This window comes from Cupressus sempervirens, chromosome 9 (genome assembly GCF_028749045.1).
Source record: "Cupressus sempervirens isolate cs-2001-9-10 chromosome 9, ASM2874904v1, whole genome shotgun sequence".
In the NCBI taxonomy this organism is placed as follows: Eukaryota; Viridiplantae; Streptophyta; class Pinopsida; order Cupressales; family Cupressaceae; genus Cupressus; species Cupressus sempervirens.
Window position 1 is genome coordinate 357628212 of NC_143126.1, and position 18165 is coordinate 357646376.

The 18165-nt window shown below is 34.8% G+C and overlaps 1 protein-coding gene across 2 annotated transcripts in view; it reads left to right on the forward strand.

The window, feature by feature from the left end:
- The first annotated feature begins 757 nt into the window (after positions 1-757).
- PDV1 (plastid division1) overlaps positions 758-18165 on the forward strand; it is a 56248-nt gene continuing 38840 nt past the window's right edge. The window contains exon 1 of one of the 2 annotated variants that reach the window (XM_089800101.1): positions 758-1363. In XM_089800101.1, the coding sequence (XP_089656227.1) occupies positions 1076-1363 (288 nt within the window). In that variant the 5' untranslated portion in view covers positions 758-1075. The remainder of the gene's footprint in view (positions 1364-18165) is intronic. The other variant, XM_089800100.1, reaches the window with a different exon arrangement.

Sequence of the window (18165 nt, forward strand, 5' to 3'; positions counted from 1 at the left end):
TTTTGTTTATAATTACGTGGGTGTTGCAATAACGACAACAATGTTGGTATTAAGACGATGTCGAGGACATTTGCAAAAAAAACATAAAAACCACAGACAAATTACACTTCCGTCATAAATTGATGTCGCAATTTGACTCCAAATGTTGTAGTGTTTGTGGTTGTTTTGATGTTTCTAGGTTCATGTTTCTGAAGTTCTTTAGACTGGGAAGTTTCCAGTTATCCTGTTTTTCTAGTTGGGCATGGATAATGCCATTTTTTTCTATAAAGTGAACTTAGAAATTTCATTTTGTTTCCATTGGTACAATGGCATGGTTGGTGGTCTGGTACTATCAAGATAAGCTTGACTGAATTTGTTACAGATCTTGAAATGACATTCGTATTTTATGATTAATAAATTATATCAAATTAGTACTATTATTATATAATGTAAATGTAAAGTAGGTGGTTTGTTTGTGGGGTATAGGGTGTGGAATTGTCAATTTGTTGTGAAGAACAATTACAATCTATGCATTTTTCCTCTATATAAATGTAGAGTTAAGATTTTCTAAATTATGTCTACAATAATGAAGTTGTAATAGAAATCTTAAAATTTTAAACTTCAATTAAAAAAACTATAATCTCATAATTATTTTTACACTTAATTATAGTTTAAGTAGTTTACTTTTTCTATCACTAGCACCTAGAAACCTTTTATATTTTTTCAGCTCCTACTCCACCTACTTCAAATTGAAAAGAAAAAACTAATAGAGATGTTTTTTCGAACACGATATTATAGCTTCTTTTGGGAGAAACATGGAAGCTCCTATTCTCTAGGAACGAAAACGCAAACGCGGCACCCACTCTGAGAAAACCGAAAATCTAAGACTTGTAGCAGGATGAAAAATCGATGTTGATGAGCAAAGAGAATGATGTGGGACCGTAACAAAAGCAAAAGCAAGCGCTTTCTGCTTGGACATGGCCTAGCGTGGGGTATTTCTATCCTTCTAATGGAAGGTGCTGGCCATTCGGTACATCTTACACAGCTGCGTTTTGTTTGAAATCTCAGCCCGTTAGTTGTATACCATTTCAGGAAAATGGAAGGAGAGGAAATGGAAGTGCTCATGGAAAGGGCGTGGGATTTACACGACAAGATGAGCGATGCCATTCATTCCCTCTGCAAATCGCTCTTCTCCTCCTCCATTGGAAACCAGAAACAAATGAACCCATCCTCTCATTTCTCACATTCCCAACCTCCTCACATCTATAATCTCCTTTCCATTCCGTCAAACTCTCCTGATGACGATCTTTTCACAGAAATTACCAGCTTGAATGCTATTCGAAACGCTCTCGAGACGCTCGAAAACCATCTATATTTGTTACAGGTCAGGATTATCTCATGGATTTTCACCGTCCATTACTCTCTTATTGTCTTTCTTTTCTCATGAAATAGTGAGCGCTTTTATGCTTATTCATCTTTAGGAGTTGACTGAAGATTTTTGCTAGCCCAAATTATTGTCTTTCTTTTCTCATGAAATAGTGAGCGCTTTTATGCTTATTCATATTTAGGAGTTGACTGGAGATTTTCGCTAGCCCAAAAATAATCATTCTGCATCTTGTTTGTTATTTTGGGGTGGCTTGGGGGGATTTTGTTTGTTATTTGGGATGTTAAAGTTGAGACAGAGTTAATTATTTGGGGTTTTCATGCCAACTGTTAACTTTTTCTTTCTTTCTTTCTTTAGTGAGTAATTACAGGAATCGTTTAGTTTTTAAGTAATGCATATCTTACGCTCTGCACACCAATTGATTCACAGTTTTTTCATTTCTGCAACTCAATATTCACAGATATTAAACTGCCGATATTACGATATTTTAACGAATTCTTGACATCTCTCTATTGTCATTGGCTCGCGCTTGGAAGCTTTTTGAATCTCATTGTCGCCGTTCGGTCGCTGCGGGGAAAAATTAGACACAATTCCATAGCTTCAATATTTAAATTACCTTCTAATCTTTCAACAAAGAACCACTTTTTAACTATACTTTGGATCATGCTCGATTTTATGCGTTCTGATTACCATAAACATTTGCCCTGACATAGTTTTATTCCCCGCTTCAATTGTTTTTTCAGTATCGCAATGGCTGACTCTACACTTCCTTCTCTATGTTCCTTTCTTCTATGTCCGTAGGCTCTTTAGAGCACGAAGGAATAAATTAGCGGATTTCTCACAATAAAAAAAGTTTAGCACAGGCCCTACTGATGCTTCAGTGATGGATGACAAGCTTCAGATTACAATGCTGCACAAATTATAAACTGCATGAACAGACATAAGCAATTTACAGAGGGAATTCGTATGTCACGAGTGATCATAACTTAGTATTTAGACTTAATGTTTTAAGAGAATTGCAAAATCTTACTCCGTCAAAACTGACTCCACCTCCATGGAGTAATTTGTCATTGAAGAAAATGATGACAACTAACGACAGAGTATGACAAGACCAAAGGAACATTTACATGCTGTCTCCAGATTAAAGATTACTTGTGCAAACTTAGAATACGTGCATGAATGTTAAGAGATGCAAAAACCTCCATTCAGTCAAAAATTGACTCCACCTCTATCGAGTAACTTGTCATTGCAGAATATCATGTCAACTAATGCCAAAATATGACAAGACCAAAGCAACTTTAGCATGCTGTCTCCAGAGTAGAGATTGCTTATGCAAAATACCTGCATCATTGTAGCCTATGTTATTGTTGTTGATTCTGGTTCTGATATGGGTTCAGTTATGTGGGTTCGGCAAAAAATTTCTTGCCTTGGCAAAGAATTATATATTTGTGTGTGTACGTTCAAACATATCATAATAAGAAGTTAGAATTGTTACACCCACAAATCCATAATTGCCTAAGTTGCTGGTATGGATGCAGGTTTGAGACTTGGATTTGAAATTCGTCTAAATGTTTTTGGGGTTGGGTTTGGATTCATTTTGGATTCGTCTGTGCGTTTGTGTGTGTATACACACACACACACATATGTATACATACACACACACACACACCAACAGTAAAAAAGTTCATACACAACTATGCTAATATTAAAGCAACATAGCAAAATACACTACCACGTATGTTAACGTTTTAGTCCAAATTACATAACAAAATGTCAAAATACACTTTCCATATCAATGTTTTGGCTCCAAATCTAAAAACAATACTGTCAACATTAATTATCAGCCATCACTGATCAAACAAACATCACAAAAAATCATCATTGTTCTGCTGTTGTATATTAGAAGCACAAAAACTGCCAGCAGCATCAGTATTAGCAATGCCAGGCTCAGCCTCAACATCACTACGTAGCTTGTGATCATCATCATCGAGTGCAAGTGCATCAAAGTGGGCCATCGAATCTTCCAACTCTGCACACTTTGGTTCAACATCCCAATGCTTTGCATCCCCTTTTTGTAAGCATTTTCTTTTTGTGTTGTGAGTCTCATGTTTGAATGCACAAAGACCAAGGTATCTGCCTTCTTGGAATTAATTCTATTGCATTTTATTGAGTGGATGGAAGAGTATGTGCTCTAGTTCCTCTTAGATAATGATGAACTAGCAACCTTTCAAGATTTTCAATTTTTAAATTCGAGAGTTGAGAGTTTTGAATAATTTAAAAAAATATGTAAATTCAATATTCATCAATAAGAATTTAGAAATTAGAATCTTAAGACTTAAGAACTAACTTATGATAAAATTTTGGCTGCAATGGGTTGTAGTTACTGGTACATTTGTCCTTGGAAGTACCACCATTTATGAGCACAACATTGTTCTTGTATTCAAGAGCCTCGAGACCACAATCATTGATGCTTACGAAACACATGAATTCAGACCTTACTGTAGGTCATATGTGATCACGAAAGAGTCTTTGAAGTGATGCTTGTACCCGTGAGCAACTTCAGGGTCTCTGTATGGGGAAACCCTAGTGGTACATTCTCCGAGGACCAATTGACTATAAAACTTGACCTGTGAGCAACTTCAGGATCTCTATATGGAGAAACCCTAGTGGTACATTCCCTTAGGACCAATTGACTATAGAACTTGGGGCTCAATGCAAAGGCAAGGAGATACAAAGTTTTAGTCTTTTTGTTCCATCTCTCTACCATGATTATCTATAGTTCCTTGAAGAACTTTTCTTTAGGATCTTGCTCTCTCTAATTTATGATCTTTTTAATATCCTCAATCATGGAGTCTATGCCATTATATACCTCACTCAAACAAGGTCTATCCATGTGAGTGTATGAGATAATGCTCAATATAGGCTTGGTGAACCTTAGGAGGTACTCAACACGATCCCACCAAGAGTAATCTTATATGATTGCCTTAATGACAACTGTTTTGGTACTATTGCCTCTATATGCTCCAATTAGCATTGATTACTATTCTAGGCGGTCCCTCTTTAAGCTTCACAAGGGATCTCAAAACAATAGTGTTTGAGGCAAAGCAGTCAACAACCTATTTTAAAAACAAAACAATAAATTAAAATCAAGATTCAAATTTAAATTTCAAAACATAGAAATTTTTCTAAATTAAACTGTAAATTTCTAAAACATATATATATATTGTGATATTGCTATCATGATTCAATTGTGTATTTTTGATTCAAACTCATTGACCCATGTTTGAAGAGTAGTGTTGATATTGTGGTGACGGATCATGTAGTGGGGGTTGATGTTGTGGCGAATGATCAATTTAGAGGATGCCCTAAAATGTTGTTATAAGTGGCTGAGATGCATAATGCATTGTAATGTTGGTAAACATTTTTGCTAGATAATAGAAAGGTTGAAGGCTGTGTAGGTGGACGTAGCCCAGGTTTTGGGTGAACCACATTAAATCTGTGTGTTATCTGTGTTCTTTGTGTTTTCTTCTATTGTTTCTGCATATAATTGTTTATTCTTATACTGTTCCGGACCTGTCAAACCCTAATAGGTAGTGGCTCACATGAACCTGCCTCTCATAATATTGCATAAGAGGCTTTGTAATAAATGGTTCATAAGGCACAACACTTGTTGAAGGTTTTGCAAATGGGGTTGCAAGCAAAGTGGGTTTAACCATGGAGGACACTATGTAGTTAAGTGCACTCGAGTTGGAGTAGTATTGGGATGGGTGACCTCACGAGATGTCTTGGTGCTTCACCTCTATGAGCATCACCTAGATCCAATGAGTGTTAAGTGTTTCATTCATTCTCATGAGAGGTGGGTTAATGTGAACCACTACTCATGACACATGGGTTAATGAGTTTGACTAAAAAGCTACACAATTGAATCCTGATAGCAATATTGCAATTTGACTTCTTGTGGAAAATATCTCCTACTTATCATATATATTATTAATAATTCAACTCACATTTAAGAGTTCCAATTTCGAGAATTGTCTAAATATGGCTTGCATAATATGGTGGTTTGTGACAAACATTTGGATCTCTTTTGCATCTTTATACATTTTTTTATTAACCCAATTTTAGTGCCATTTTTTTGCAACATTAGATTGAGTGGACAACACAAGGTGTCCACAAAATGTGTTCGAAGCGCTCCTTAACCCTACAATTCTTGGCATTGTCAATTATTACTCGAAAAACACTTTCAAGGTCACTTGCTCAATAACTTGGATGAGAATATTTGCAATGAAAGGCCCACCCTTCAACCCCCCTTCACAATCCACAACTTTCAAAAACATTGCACCTCTTGTGGACACTGTGTTGGTTCCCAAAATCGCATATTGGAATCCAACGAGTCTTGCCAACTTGGTGTTGGGGTATCCAATCGGTTATAACCTATGACCAACATAACAAGATCAATCAGTTTGATCTTCTGCACTTTTGGCTTTGCAAGGCCAAGGCGGGTGTACTTGATCTTGAACAAAACACTTGTGTCCAAGATGCTTATAGCAGATAAATTTGAATAAAAATGCAACAAGAGTTTCCTAGACAGCAAGAAATATAGAAAACTTTCAATCTACACAAAAATGCGAAAATTGCTGAAATAATGCCAACTTTGCAACTTCAATGATGACTTTAGAAAGTAAAAGCTTCAAACTTGTAGATTTTGAATTGAAAACAAAATAAAGGATTATATGAATGTGAGAGTATCTAAAATAAAGAATACTAATGAATTATTGAAATAAATGGATATGCTAATTTTGGAAAGTAAAGATATGAAATAATTGCCAGTGTATAGATTATGAATCACGAGTAATATAAAGACCATTGCTAAAATTTAAAGGGCAATAGAGTCAGTATTACAAGTTTATAATGTACAACCTTATAAAATTCTATGCACCTCAACTATAAACAATTTAGTAATCAAGGCACGACAGATCAAATATATATATATATATATGCAATTTTAAATTAGTCTATATTGTGCTTTAACTCCTATGGTATGGAGTCAAACTAGTCACAGATACGGAAACAATAAAATATTTCACTATATTATGATAATTAAGTTTAAAATGCTATAAATGATCCAATCTACTTGTCTGATATATAAATTGTTTACAAAATTTAAAAAATATTTATAAAGGACAAAATTATATAATATTTTGACTCTAAAGCTTTGTGCATATAAATAAAACAAAATTTCTTACTAGTTATGCTAGGAACGAAAATGCAATGAAGACACTCATTAGTGATGATCTATCCACTGCAATTCTATTCCAAGATTGCGTATGAAAGTTTACTAAATTATTCGATGTTCACAAGCTTAGTTAAAAAGTCCAATCTTTGCCAAATGAAAGAATAATATATCAGGATTGCGTACACAGCTTCAATATGCAAAAAGTTTTTAAGAATTGTATATAATTGTATCGATTGTATCTTTCATTTGATCTTCATGTTATATTTATAAGAAGCTGAAGGATGTCAGTTGCTCTTCCAAGCACCACACCTTTTCACAACAAATAACTATTCACATAACTTCAATATAATTTTGATTTAGCAGTTTTATGATTTCATGCCTTATGTTCTTAAATGGCGGCCAAACTTGTTTTGAAAAAAACCATAATCCTCACACTCTATATTCGTATGGACTCTTTCTTTCTTTCATTTCTCAACTGGACCCAAATCACAAGATGCTCCTGGTGCTGCATATCATAAAAATTAATCTTCTACCAACATTCAACCTTTTGACTCATCATTCTATCTCGTGTGTGTATCTCTGTATCAAAATGAAAGAAAAAGCAGATGTTAATAATCACGTAAAACTCAAACCAGTGATTGCTAAACTCCTTGTAGCTTCCTATATATATTTCTGTCTATATTTTGATGATCAAGTTTGGTGTGATTGTTCCCTTTCTATATGGCTTCTTGAACATGCCAGTCCTCTTTCTCCTCGTATTTCTGTGACTCCTCCGGATGAGGAAAATCTTTCCCAAATTAGTTGTGCAACCTCAGGAGACTACTGAAATGCTATACTCACATTGAGCGCATCTTCATAGCAAGTTAATCAGGTTTGATGCTAAATATTGGTCAATTTATTTGCCTATGATGATGATTCAGTATCAATTATTTTTGTTTGTCATCAATCTATAGCATTCTTCTAGTGCCGCCAATGGAGACTTCAGGTAATTGCAGTTATTTTTAGTGCATATTGAAACCTCCAATCTTGGATGTTATCACCGTCCAAACATGGTTTGAATAGTTTGCTTGATGCTGGAATAAACTGGAACTCCCACGCCCCATATCTGCATAGGCTCTTGTATTCCTTTGGATACCAAAAATATATCAGGCTGTCCATAGAAGTTGATTATTTCTGAGAATCACGGGTCATTAATTTCTAAGCTGTGGGAAACAATTGAAAACCATAAGACATGCTTTAGAAAAACCTTCAGGGGATTTTAATATAATGACACTCCAGGCACAGTGAGACACCTTTCGATTATATTTTTAGTACATCATGGCCGTCCGATGCTTTGGTGCTCTGCTATAGTAATTCATACTTCCTCTTGCGATTCAAATGATTATTCACATCTTTGATTTGTTCCTATTTTTGATGCCCAATTAATATTTTTTGATTCACAATCTTCACAGTGTATGTAGGAAACTAATTCCTATCTTATTTCATTTATCGAGTAGAGCCTTTTGATATTTGCTACTCATGCTAGCCTCCAATCTTCTTGCTTATAATGCAAACATTCCTGCCTATATGCATACAACCTTAAGTTCTTCATCAGATCAATGCTACACATCAGATTCTTGTACAGATTTTCAGAATATCTTAACAAGATTCTTCATGAATCCATACTTTTATTGGAGATGAATAATCTTTATTATAATTAGACCCCAGTATTATTATCTGCAGGATATAAAGCATGAAATAAGTGTTCAGAATAATTTGTCAAAGCAGTAATGACTTTATTATGGCAACAATCTGCATAATGTTTTAGGTTTGTTTATTTTGAACAGTCCGACTTAAGGATATTGGAAGTATATGTTAAAAATAATCTTAATGAAAATAGGAAGAGCATAAGACATGATGTGTGGTAAAAGATTAGAGAGGATGCTCCAATGGAGCTTGGAAATCAGGGCTCCATCAGTGGCTCTAGTTGGGGATGCATGCCACTCGTGGGGATGATGAGAATCTCAGCTATGTCTGGGTGAAGCAGACGTGCAAAAAGACAAAGCACAAGACTTTTTGCAATCATATCAGAAATAAAAAATGTGTAAAGAAAAAGTCAAAAAGGAAAAAGAACACCCCCTGAATATTCTTTTAAGAGCATAATGAGATCAAATGACCTCAAGCCTCTTCAAAAGGTTGTCTGCTTTTTCCTCTGTCAAACATCGCATTCTAATCCCAAAGTAACTCATTCCTTCTGATCACGGTATTATATCCTCCTTTGCATGATTAGTTGTTTGAGCCAAATTCATAGAACAACCATTGCATACTGTGTCATAAGTACTCTTCAAATGCTCATTTGAATATTGACATAATGCTCGAGTGCATCTGCTTTCTTCTGCAACCTTTTGATAAACATTAACATACATATGCTTTTCCTTCATCACTTGTTTAGGATTAGATTGTACCTTTGCATTACCAACAGGTTCATCTGATCACTTGCTTCACTCATTGATCAGTATATGTGGAATAAAAATCCTCAAAAGAATTATGATGAAAACTTAAAACATTTTTCTAAGCATATTCTCAACAAATATTATCATAGAGTCTTCAGGGATACTTACCTCAGTATGCTGCTTATACTTCATACCCGTATCAAATGCATCATCCTTATGGGCAATACTTACTAGCTTTGCCTCATCAATGCAATCTTTGGCATCTGACTTTGTTTAGCTTTTGATTAATCGTCAATTGCAATGTGGTCTTTACCGAACGGAAGATCCTTATGGTCATGCTTTTGATTAGTCACACAAGTGTCTAGATAAATTTGGGCATCTTCTAGTGCACAATTTGCTCGATCTCCATACTCCAGATGTTGATTTTCTTCACAAAAAGATTTTGAAAATAACTCATATTCAGAGAGTGCAAGTTTTCTTTATCAGAGATGACACTTGGAAATTTTTTAGAACCATGCTTCAACACACTCTCCTCATTGTGCTTGTTGGGTTTCATCTCATCTTCACATATGTGATACAATTCCTGCTCATTGAATGAGGTGAAAAATATATTACCTTCTGAATGCTTATCATGAATTTTATCATTTTCAAAATTATCGTTAGGCTTGTTATCCTCATCATGATGCATGTAATCATCCTCCGTAGGGTCTAATATTTCTTTCATTGTGTCTTCACAGCATGGATTAATTTCACAAAGTGATTTGTTTCCCAAAAGTAATTCTTCATGCATTGTAGGGAATAAATCTGAAAAACTCTCAAGATCAGTTCTAAGTTCATCAAATATTATACCCTTTTGGGATTTATCGAACACCTGCTTAATGTGTGTTGATCCACTATTCTGCTTTGAGAAAGAATTTGGGCCTTTCTTCTCAACATATTTTTTATATTCTATGTCTAATAAAACTGATATCTCTTCCACGCTGAGAGAATCCTCTTCCTCAGTTTCATATTCTTTGGTATTTGCTGTCATACAAGTCTCATCATGGGCAGATTCTTCTTCAGACTGTCCAATAATTTCCTTTTCAGTTAAATTTGAAACATCATCATGCTTTTGTCTCACTTCGGTATTTTTTTCTTTGTATTCATCATCTTCTTCTAGTATCTGATAAAAATGCTTCACATCAGGGTCCTTTGGCGAGATTCCCAACTCAATTTTTTTTTTAGAAATTTGTTATATGGAGGCATGAGGTTTGATGGTATCTCATGATAAATGTTTACCATCCTTATGAATGAATTGTTGAAATTTAGCATCAGTCAAAGTAATACTATCTGAATCCATTATGCTTTGGTGTATACACACACACACACACACACACACACACACGTACACATATGATTATATGCATACGTATATACATATGAATATGTATGTATACAAGTTACACAGTCATGATTCAGATCGGGCTTCTCCTACTGCTGTTGCCGATCCATATCGGGTTACTTCAATATTGATATCATAAACATTTGTTATCTCCAATCAGGGATAGGGCTCCAAACTATATTACCCTCAATATGTATTAAGCGTTGTTCAATATCAAGCATATCTTATTGGGAGTGATTAGTTCGATCACCATTTAGTTATGGACATGACCACATAGGGTCATGACTCTACGTGGCAGCCTTTGGCCATGTAGAGTCATGCCCCTATGGGGACGTGACCTTTCACCTTTTATAAGTATCAACTCTCATCGGTGGATAAGGCAATATCAATATACAACATACTTGCAGTCCCAGTATCGGTAGAGTAATATTGCAGATTATTAATTACATTCTCATCAGCACTCAACATTATAGACATAGAACATTGGAGCATTGAAGACCATCTGAAGGTACACATCTGCTGCATACAAACAATAAGAAGTTAAAGTCTGATACCATCGGATATTCTATCAGAGATCCTATAAACTAACATGTTATCAGAGCCATTTTGAAAAGAAATTTTATTCAAAACTTATAAATATAAAATTTCAGACTTCACCATTTTTCTGAATAATTTTCTTTCAAATATCAAAATGGTCAACCACGTAAGGTTAGAGGAATAGATTGAAGGGGGCATCAAATTTTTCTTCATGGAAAATTCGTGTCATGATAGTTCTAAGGAAAATGGAATTAGAAGAGTATGTAGAATCAAATAAAACTATTCCGGAAAATGATCTAGACAAAACGATGTGGAAAAGGCACAACAATAAGGCCATGAAAATAATTATAGACTCCGTTAAGGATCATATTCTTCCGTCTATTTGTAGCCTTTCTACAACATTTGAAATGTTCTCTACTATCAAGAACACATTTGAAATCAATAATACTAGCAAGTTGCTGACCTTAAAACAATATTTATTATATATAAAAATGAACAGTGGGGAAACTATCACTTCCTATTTTCTAAGAATCTCTGAACTAAAAGATTCAACTTGCTACAATTGGAAGTCAAGTTGATGATAAAGAACTGACCATGATTGCCCTAAGGAGACTCCCTCTATCATGGGAAACTTATATTCAAGGACTAAGCTCTCGACCTGAGCTTCCTAAATTTGAATTACTCAAGAATGAATGCACTCAAGAGGAATCAAGATTAGTCTCAAGGGGGATAAGCTTAAATCAAGAGGGAGACATTCATGCACTTCAAGTAAGCTCCAACAGGAAAGGAAAATTCAATCGAAATAGTAGAGAATCCAATAAACTTTATAAGAAAAGAGATTGGTCAAAAGTGAGATGTTCTAAATGCGACAAAATTGGTCACTCTAATAATGTCTATCCTAAACGGAAAAGAATTCAAGCTGCACTAGCATAAACAAAAGAAGAAAAGGAGGAAATAGAAAATCATGCATTTTATCTAGCACTCTCCAGTGATTTAAGCTCAAACAAAAACACTTGGATCATAGACAGTGGAGCATCTCGACATATAACAGGTCTTAGAGACAAATTTGAAAGCTTCTCAGAATACAACTCAGAAGAGGTAACCATCGGGGATAAATCCACTCATCCAATTAAAGGTATTGGGTCTTGCTCCATTCATCTAAATTCAGGTACTACTCTTCAACTTAACAATGTTTTATATGTACCTGGAATTAAAAGAAATCTAGACTCTATATCTGGCCTTTCTGATCAAGGATACATGATCAATTTTCAAGAAGATAGGGTTCTGTCTTGGCCTAAAAATGCTAACATCAAGAAAGCTATCACTATTGGAGTTAGAGATAGGAGTTTATATAAATTTTGTAACTAACAAAACTTTGTTCTAAGTCCTGAAATCTCAAAGTCTATAGAAATCTGGCATAGGAGATTAGGTCACCTACATTTCTTGTCATCTATAGGGAAAATTATCAAAGGGTTATCTAATCTAAAATCAGATTATTTAGGTGTTTGCAAAGGCTGTACCCTAGGTAAAAATGTCAAGCAATCCTTCCCCAAAAGTGTTCATAAATCAAAAGCAATACGTGAACTCATTCATTCTGACCTATGTGGTCCTATGTCTGTATCCTTTCTAAATGGGTGCCTCTATTATGTAATCTTTATTGATGATTGTTCTAGGAGAACTTGGATCTATTTCTGAAACAAAAGGAATTTAGTGAAGTACTCTCAAAGTTCAAAGAATTCAAAGTACTAGTAGAAAATCAATCAGGAAAGAAAATTAAAATTTTAAGATTAGACAATGGAGGAGAGTACATCTCTGAAATTTTTAAAGATTTTTGCATTACTATTGGGATTAAGAGGGAGTTTTCTGTACCTTATATTCCTAAATAGAATGGAGTTGCACAACGCAAGAATAGATCAATTGTTGAATCAACCAAAGTTATGATGCATGATCAAAACCTTCATACTTCGTTCTGGGCTGAAGCATCTAATACTGCAGTTTACATTCAAAATTGATGTCCGCACTCAGTCTTGGAAAATACCACTCCAGAAGAAGTATTTACAGGCATCAAACCAGATCTAAGTCATCTAAGGATATTTGGGTGTCCAGTCTATGTACACATTCCTAAAGAGAAGAGAACAAAGCTAGAACCATTTGGGAAGAAAGCAATTCTCATCGGGTACAGTGAAAATTCCAAAGGTTACAGGGTCTATATTCCAGGTCAGAAAACAATTGAAATCAGCAGGGATGTTAAATTTGAAGAAGACATTGCCTTCAACCTTTCTAAAAATAATGATGAGCTATTCACAAAACCTACCACCGAAACAAGTGAAGATCACTTGGTAGAGAATGAGAGGGAGAATGATACTGAATCTCCTTCATCTCCTGTACCCACTTCTGAAGATGTTGAAAACAACAACAATAAAAAGAGATCACTTTGGGCCAGAAAATTCATAGAAGAAAATCATGTTGAACCTGATGAAGTATTAAAAGCAAGCAAGAAAACAAGAACTCAGTCTTGTTATGTTGCATTAGTAATAGAACTTATCAAATCAGAACCTTCTAACACTAAATAAGCGTTATCAAGGCACCCATGGAAAGAAGCTATGATTGAATAATACAATTCAATATTAAAAAATGATGTATGGGATGTTGTACTTAGACCTAAAAACAAATCAATAGTTTCTTCCAAGTGGTTGTACAAAATCAAGCATGCATCTGACGACATCATTGAGAAATACAAGGCAAGATTCGTAGCACGAGGTTTTTCACAGAAGGAAGGTATTGATTATGAGGAAACCTTTGCTCCGATTGCTAGGTATACATCAATCAGAACCATCTTGGCCACTGTAGCATCTAAAAGATGGAAAGTCCATCAAATGCATGTTAAGACAATTTTTCTAAATGGTGAAATTGAAGAAGTGTACATTGAGAAACTAGAAGGGTTTATTACTCACGGCAAGAATGCTCATGTATGTAAGTTAAAGAAAGCACTATATGGGCTCAAACAAGCTCTTAGAGCGTGGTATGAAAGAATAGACAGTTATCTTACAAAGCTAGGGTATTCTAAGAATGAAGCTGACCCTAATCTATATTTCAAAATAGATGAAAATGACATGATTATTCTTGTATTATATGTTGATGACTTATTAATTACAGGTGAAGAACATCTGATAAGCAAATGCAAACAAGAATTGACAGCTGAATTTGATATGAAAGACTTAGGTCTTCTCCACTACTTTCTAGGATTGGAAGTTTGGCAAAAGAGAAACTACATCTTTCTAAACCAAGGAAAATATACTCTTGATATTCTAACAAAGTTCGGAATGATGGACTGCAGACCAACTTCTACTCCTATGGAACTTAATCTGCATAAATTGAAGGATGTCATGGATAAATCTGAACCTATTGATCCTACTCTCTACAGACAGATCATTGGTTCATTGATGTATTTAGTGAATACTTGTCCTGATATATGTTACGCCACTACCACTTGGAGTCAGTTCATGGTTACTCCAAAGAAGATTCTATCTAAGAGGAACTATTGGCATGGGAATCAGATATGATCAAGTTGATATAAATCTTCATGGTTTTTAAGATTCAGATTGAGCAGGCAGTTCTACTAAGCATAAGAGTACTTTAAGATGTCGCTTTAGTCTTTGGATCTGGGATGATTTCTTGGTTCAGCAAGAAACAATCCTCAGTTGCATTAAGCTCTACTAAAGTAGAATATATAGCCTCTTCCTTAGGAGCCAAAGAAGTTGTTTGGTTACGAAAGCTTTTATTTGATCTGTTTAAGAAACCTTTGAAGCCTACTATCATTCATTGTGATAACTAGAGTTGTATCAATCTTTCAGCAATTCCATTTTTTCACAATCGGTCCAAGCATATTGAAATTCCCTACCACTACATCAGAGATATGGTAGATCGAGATATCATCAAACTAGAGTACATCAGTACTAATGAACAGGCAACTGATATTTTTACCAAGCCTCTTGCTAAAGTGAAGTTGGTATACTTCAGAGAAAAACTTGGTATGATTAAATTGTAATTTTGAACATTGAATTTAATTTCAATTAATATGTGTTTAATGCTTCTATAATTGTTGCTTCAGATATGTAATGAAAGGTGACGATCTTTCATGGACATATATTTTCAAAAGGTAATCTTTTGTAAGGTAACGATCTTACAAAAGATAGGCCTGTTATTATGACTGTTTGTCCGGACTTTCCAGAAGACATGAATAACAAATGCATTGTGATTACTCTAGATAGTGTTTTGGACAATTAGAGATCATAATTTATGTTATGATAGTGTTCATAGCATGGTGATTTATATTATTTGATGAGTCTCTATTTCATAGAGTGGTAGTGTCAATTAATGTATTATGTGTAGATATTCTAATATCTGGATTCTTTATTACTTCTCTCTTGCTAAAAAGGGAGTTTTGAAATTTAGCATTAGTCAAAGTAATACTGGGTATCTGAATCTATTATGCTTTGGTGTATATACGTATATATCTATATGTATATACGTACAAATATGATTATATGCATACTTATATACGTATGGATATGTATGTATACAAGTTACATAGTCATGATTCAGATCGGGCTTCTACTGCTGTTGCCAATTCCTATCGGGTTACTTTGATTTTGATATAATAACATCTGTCATCTCCAATCAGGGATCAGGCTCCAGACTATATTACCCTTGATATGTACTAAGTGTTGTTCAATATCGAGCATATCTTATCGGGAGTGATTAGTTTGATCGCCGTTTAGTTATGGACATGACCACGTAGGGTCATGACCCTACGTGACCTTTGGCCATGTAGAGTCATGCTCGTACGGATGTGACCTTTCACCTTTTATAAGTATCAACTCTCATTGGTGGACAAGGCAATATCAATATACGACATACTTGCATTCCCAGTATGGACAGAGTCATATTGCAGATTATTAATTACATTCTCATCAGCACTCAGCATTATAGAGATAAAACATTGGAGCATTGAAGATCATCTGAAGGTACACATCTGCTGCATACAAACAATAAGAAGTAAGTTAAAGTCTGATAGCATCTGATATTCTTTCTATCAGAGATCCTATAAACTAACATGAATGTGCCAATCTCTCACTCTCATTTCTTAAGTTAAAGTCTGATAGCATTTGATATTCTTTCTATCAGAGATCCTATAAACTAACATGAATGTGCCGATGTCTCACTCTCATTTCTTTCTAGATAAAAAAGGCATTAAGTGGAGGCATATTAGAATCCTCTTCCATGCTGCAGCTTTGGTCTTCATACCTTTCATAACACATGCCATCTTCCTTGCTTGCATCATGAAATTCATATAAGAACCATTGTTCAAAATCTTTCCAAGATGAGATACTTTTTGTAGGTAATGACTCATATGCCTGTTTGGCATTGATATTTAATGTCCTAACAAATAGCTTCATCACCTAATCTTCTGCGCAAATTTCATAATCCTCTTTAAATGCATAAAATTCATCCAAATGCCGAAGTGTTGACTCATACCATTCTCCATGAAACTTTGGTAGAAGTTGTGAAAGTTTTGGGGATAACTTGCTAGGTTTGCTGAAATCCAATGGCCTGATGCTATTTGGAATAAAAGGCTTTCTTTGAAATGATCGATACATTTGAAAAAGTTATCAACCATTTCCTTCTGAGTCTTGTCCCTTAGTAGAGCTACAACTGAAACTTTATTGAATAGAGTCCCCACCTCTTTCGAGGAATGAAATGATTGTGTTGATCTTTTGGGTTCTCGCTTCCAGTAGAGTATGCTTCCTAACAAACTAATAGAGCCGCTTTCTATTACAATAATAGATAAGTCGTCTATTATAAGTTAATGGTTATCTATTGTAAATATCTAGTTAGCTTTTGCTTTTTTAGCTTTATTTGTTATAATAGAATATATCTATTCTTTTTTATGGTTTCCTAAGGAAACATTGCTTTATTCTTTTGTATAAATTGACCTTTCGGTCTCTGTTAATAACAAGCAAGTATTTACTAATTACTTCTGTAATATGGTATCAGAGCCTAGACTTTAATTTTTTTTTTGAATTTTTTATAATTTTTTTCAAAATTATCTGCTCCAAATTTTTTTTCGAAATTCTTTTTAAAGTCTTTTACGTGCTTCGTAATACCTAGTCACGGCTAGGGTTGCAGAGACAAAAATCTGCAAATTCATTTGAAAAAAAGGCGTATTTTCTTGAGCATTTTTTTTGAAAATCACAATTCGCAAATGAGTGATTTCTTGGGTGTTATTTTTTCTTGGGCGTTTTGGTCTGTGCTATCCCTGCAAAAAATGCCTCTGTTCTGGAACAAATCAGGCATCTTTTTGCTTGAAAACATCCTTTTTTGTACCATTTTTTGCCTCCATGTCTGTTGACTGTATTTTTTTCGAAACCCTAATTTTTGAGCTTGAAAAAATATTTTGAAATCAAATTCTTCGTGGATTTTTCGAGAGCTCAACTGGGTTGTCATCCTTTTTTTTGAGTGCCTCGATTTTCGAGCTAGCAGATCTAGAAAATGACAGCATATTCCTTCTAGGTTTTTCGAGCTCTCTGCTTGGTCTTTCTCTAATTTTTCTGTGTGTTTTTTTTGCTTCGAAGAACGTGCCTTCACAGATTTTCATAGTTTTTTATTGAAAAACGTGCCATGGCATCTTTGACAAACATTCTACTCAAGCATAACTCCAAATTCAATGGTCAAAATTATGGCACTTGGAAGCAGGGGATCATCACAATTTTTGAATAGTGAAACATCGATCAACTTGTTCTGGGTGTTATGAAATGTCCGACTTCTCTAGGTCCTGATTAAGATAAATGGGATTTGAATAATCGAGAGGCAGTGATGCTTCTCAATTTATACGTGGCTGATGATCAGCTTTCTCAGGTTCCATCTGGCAAGACAGCTGCCGAGATCTGGACACATCTCAAAGGTCTTCATGAGACTTCTAACAAAAGCAGAGCCTTCTTTTTGAAAACACTGTTTTCTATTGTCATGGATGAGCGCGCCTTGCTCCAGGCACACCTGAATCGGATTCAGGAAATTAGTGATCAGTTACTTGCCATCGGTCGAAAGATGGAGGAAGAGGATATTGTGGTTATCACTCTTCGGAGTTTACCAAAATCCTATGAGCATTTTATCGAGACTCTCAACATCACATCTTATGGTGTTGATTTGAAGTTCA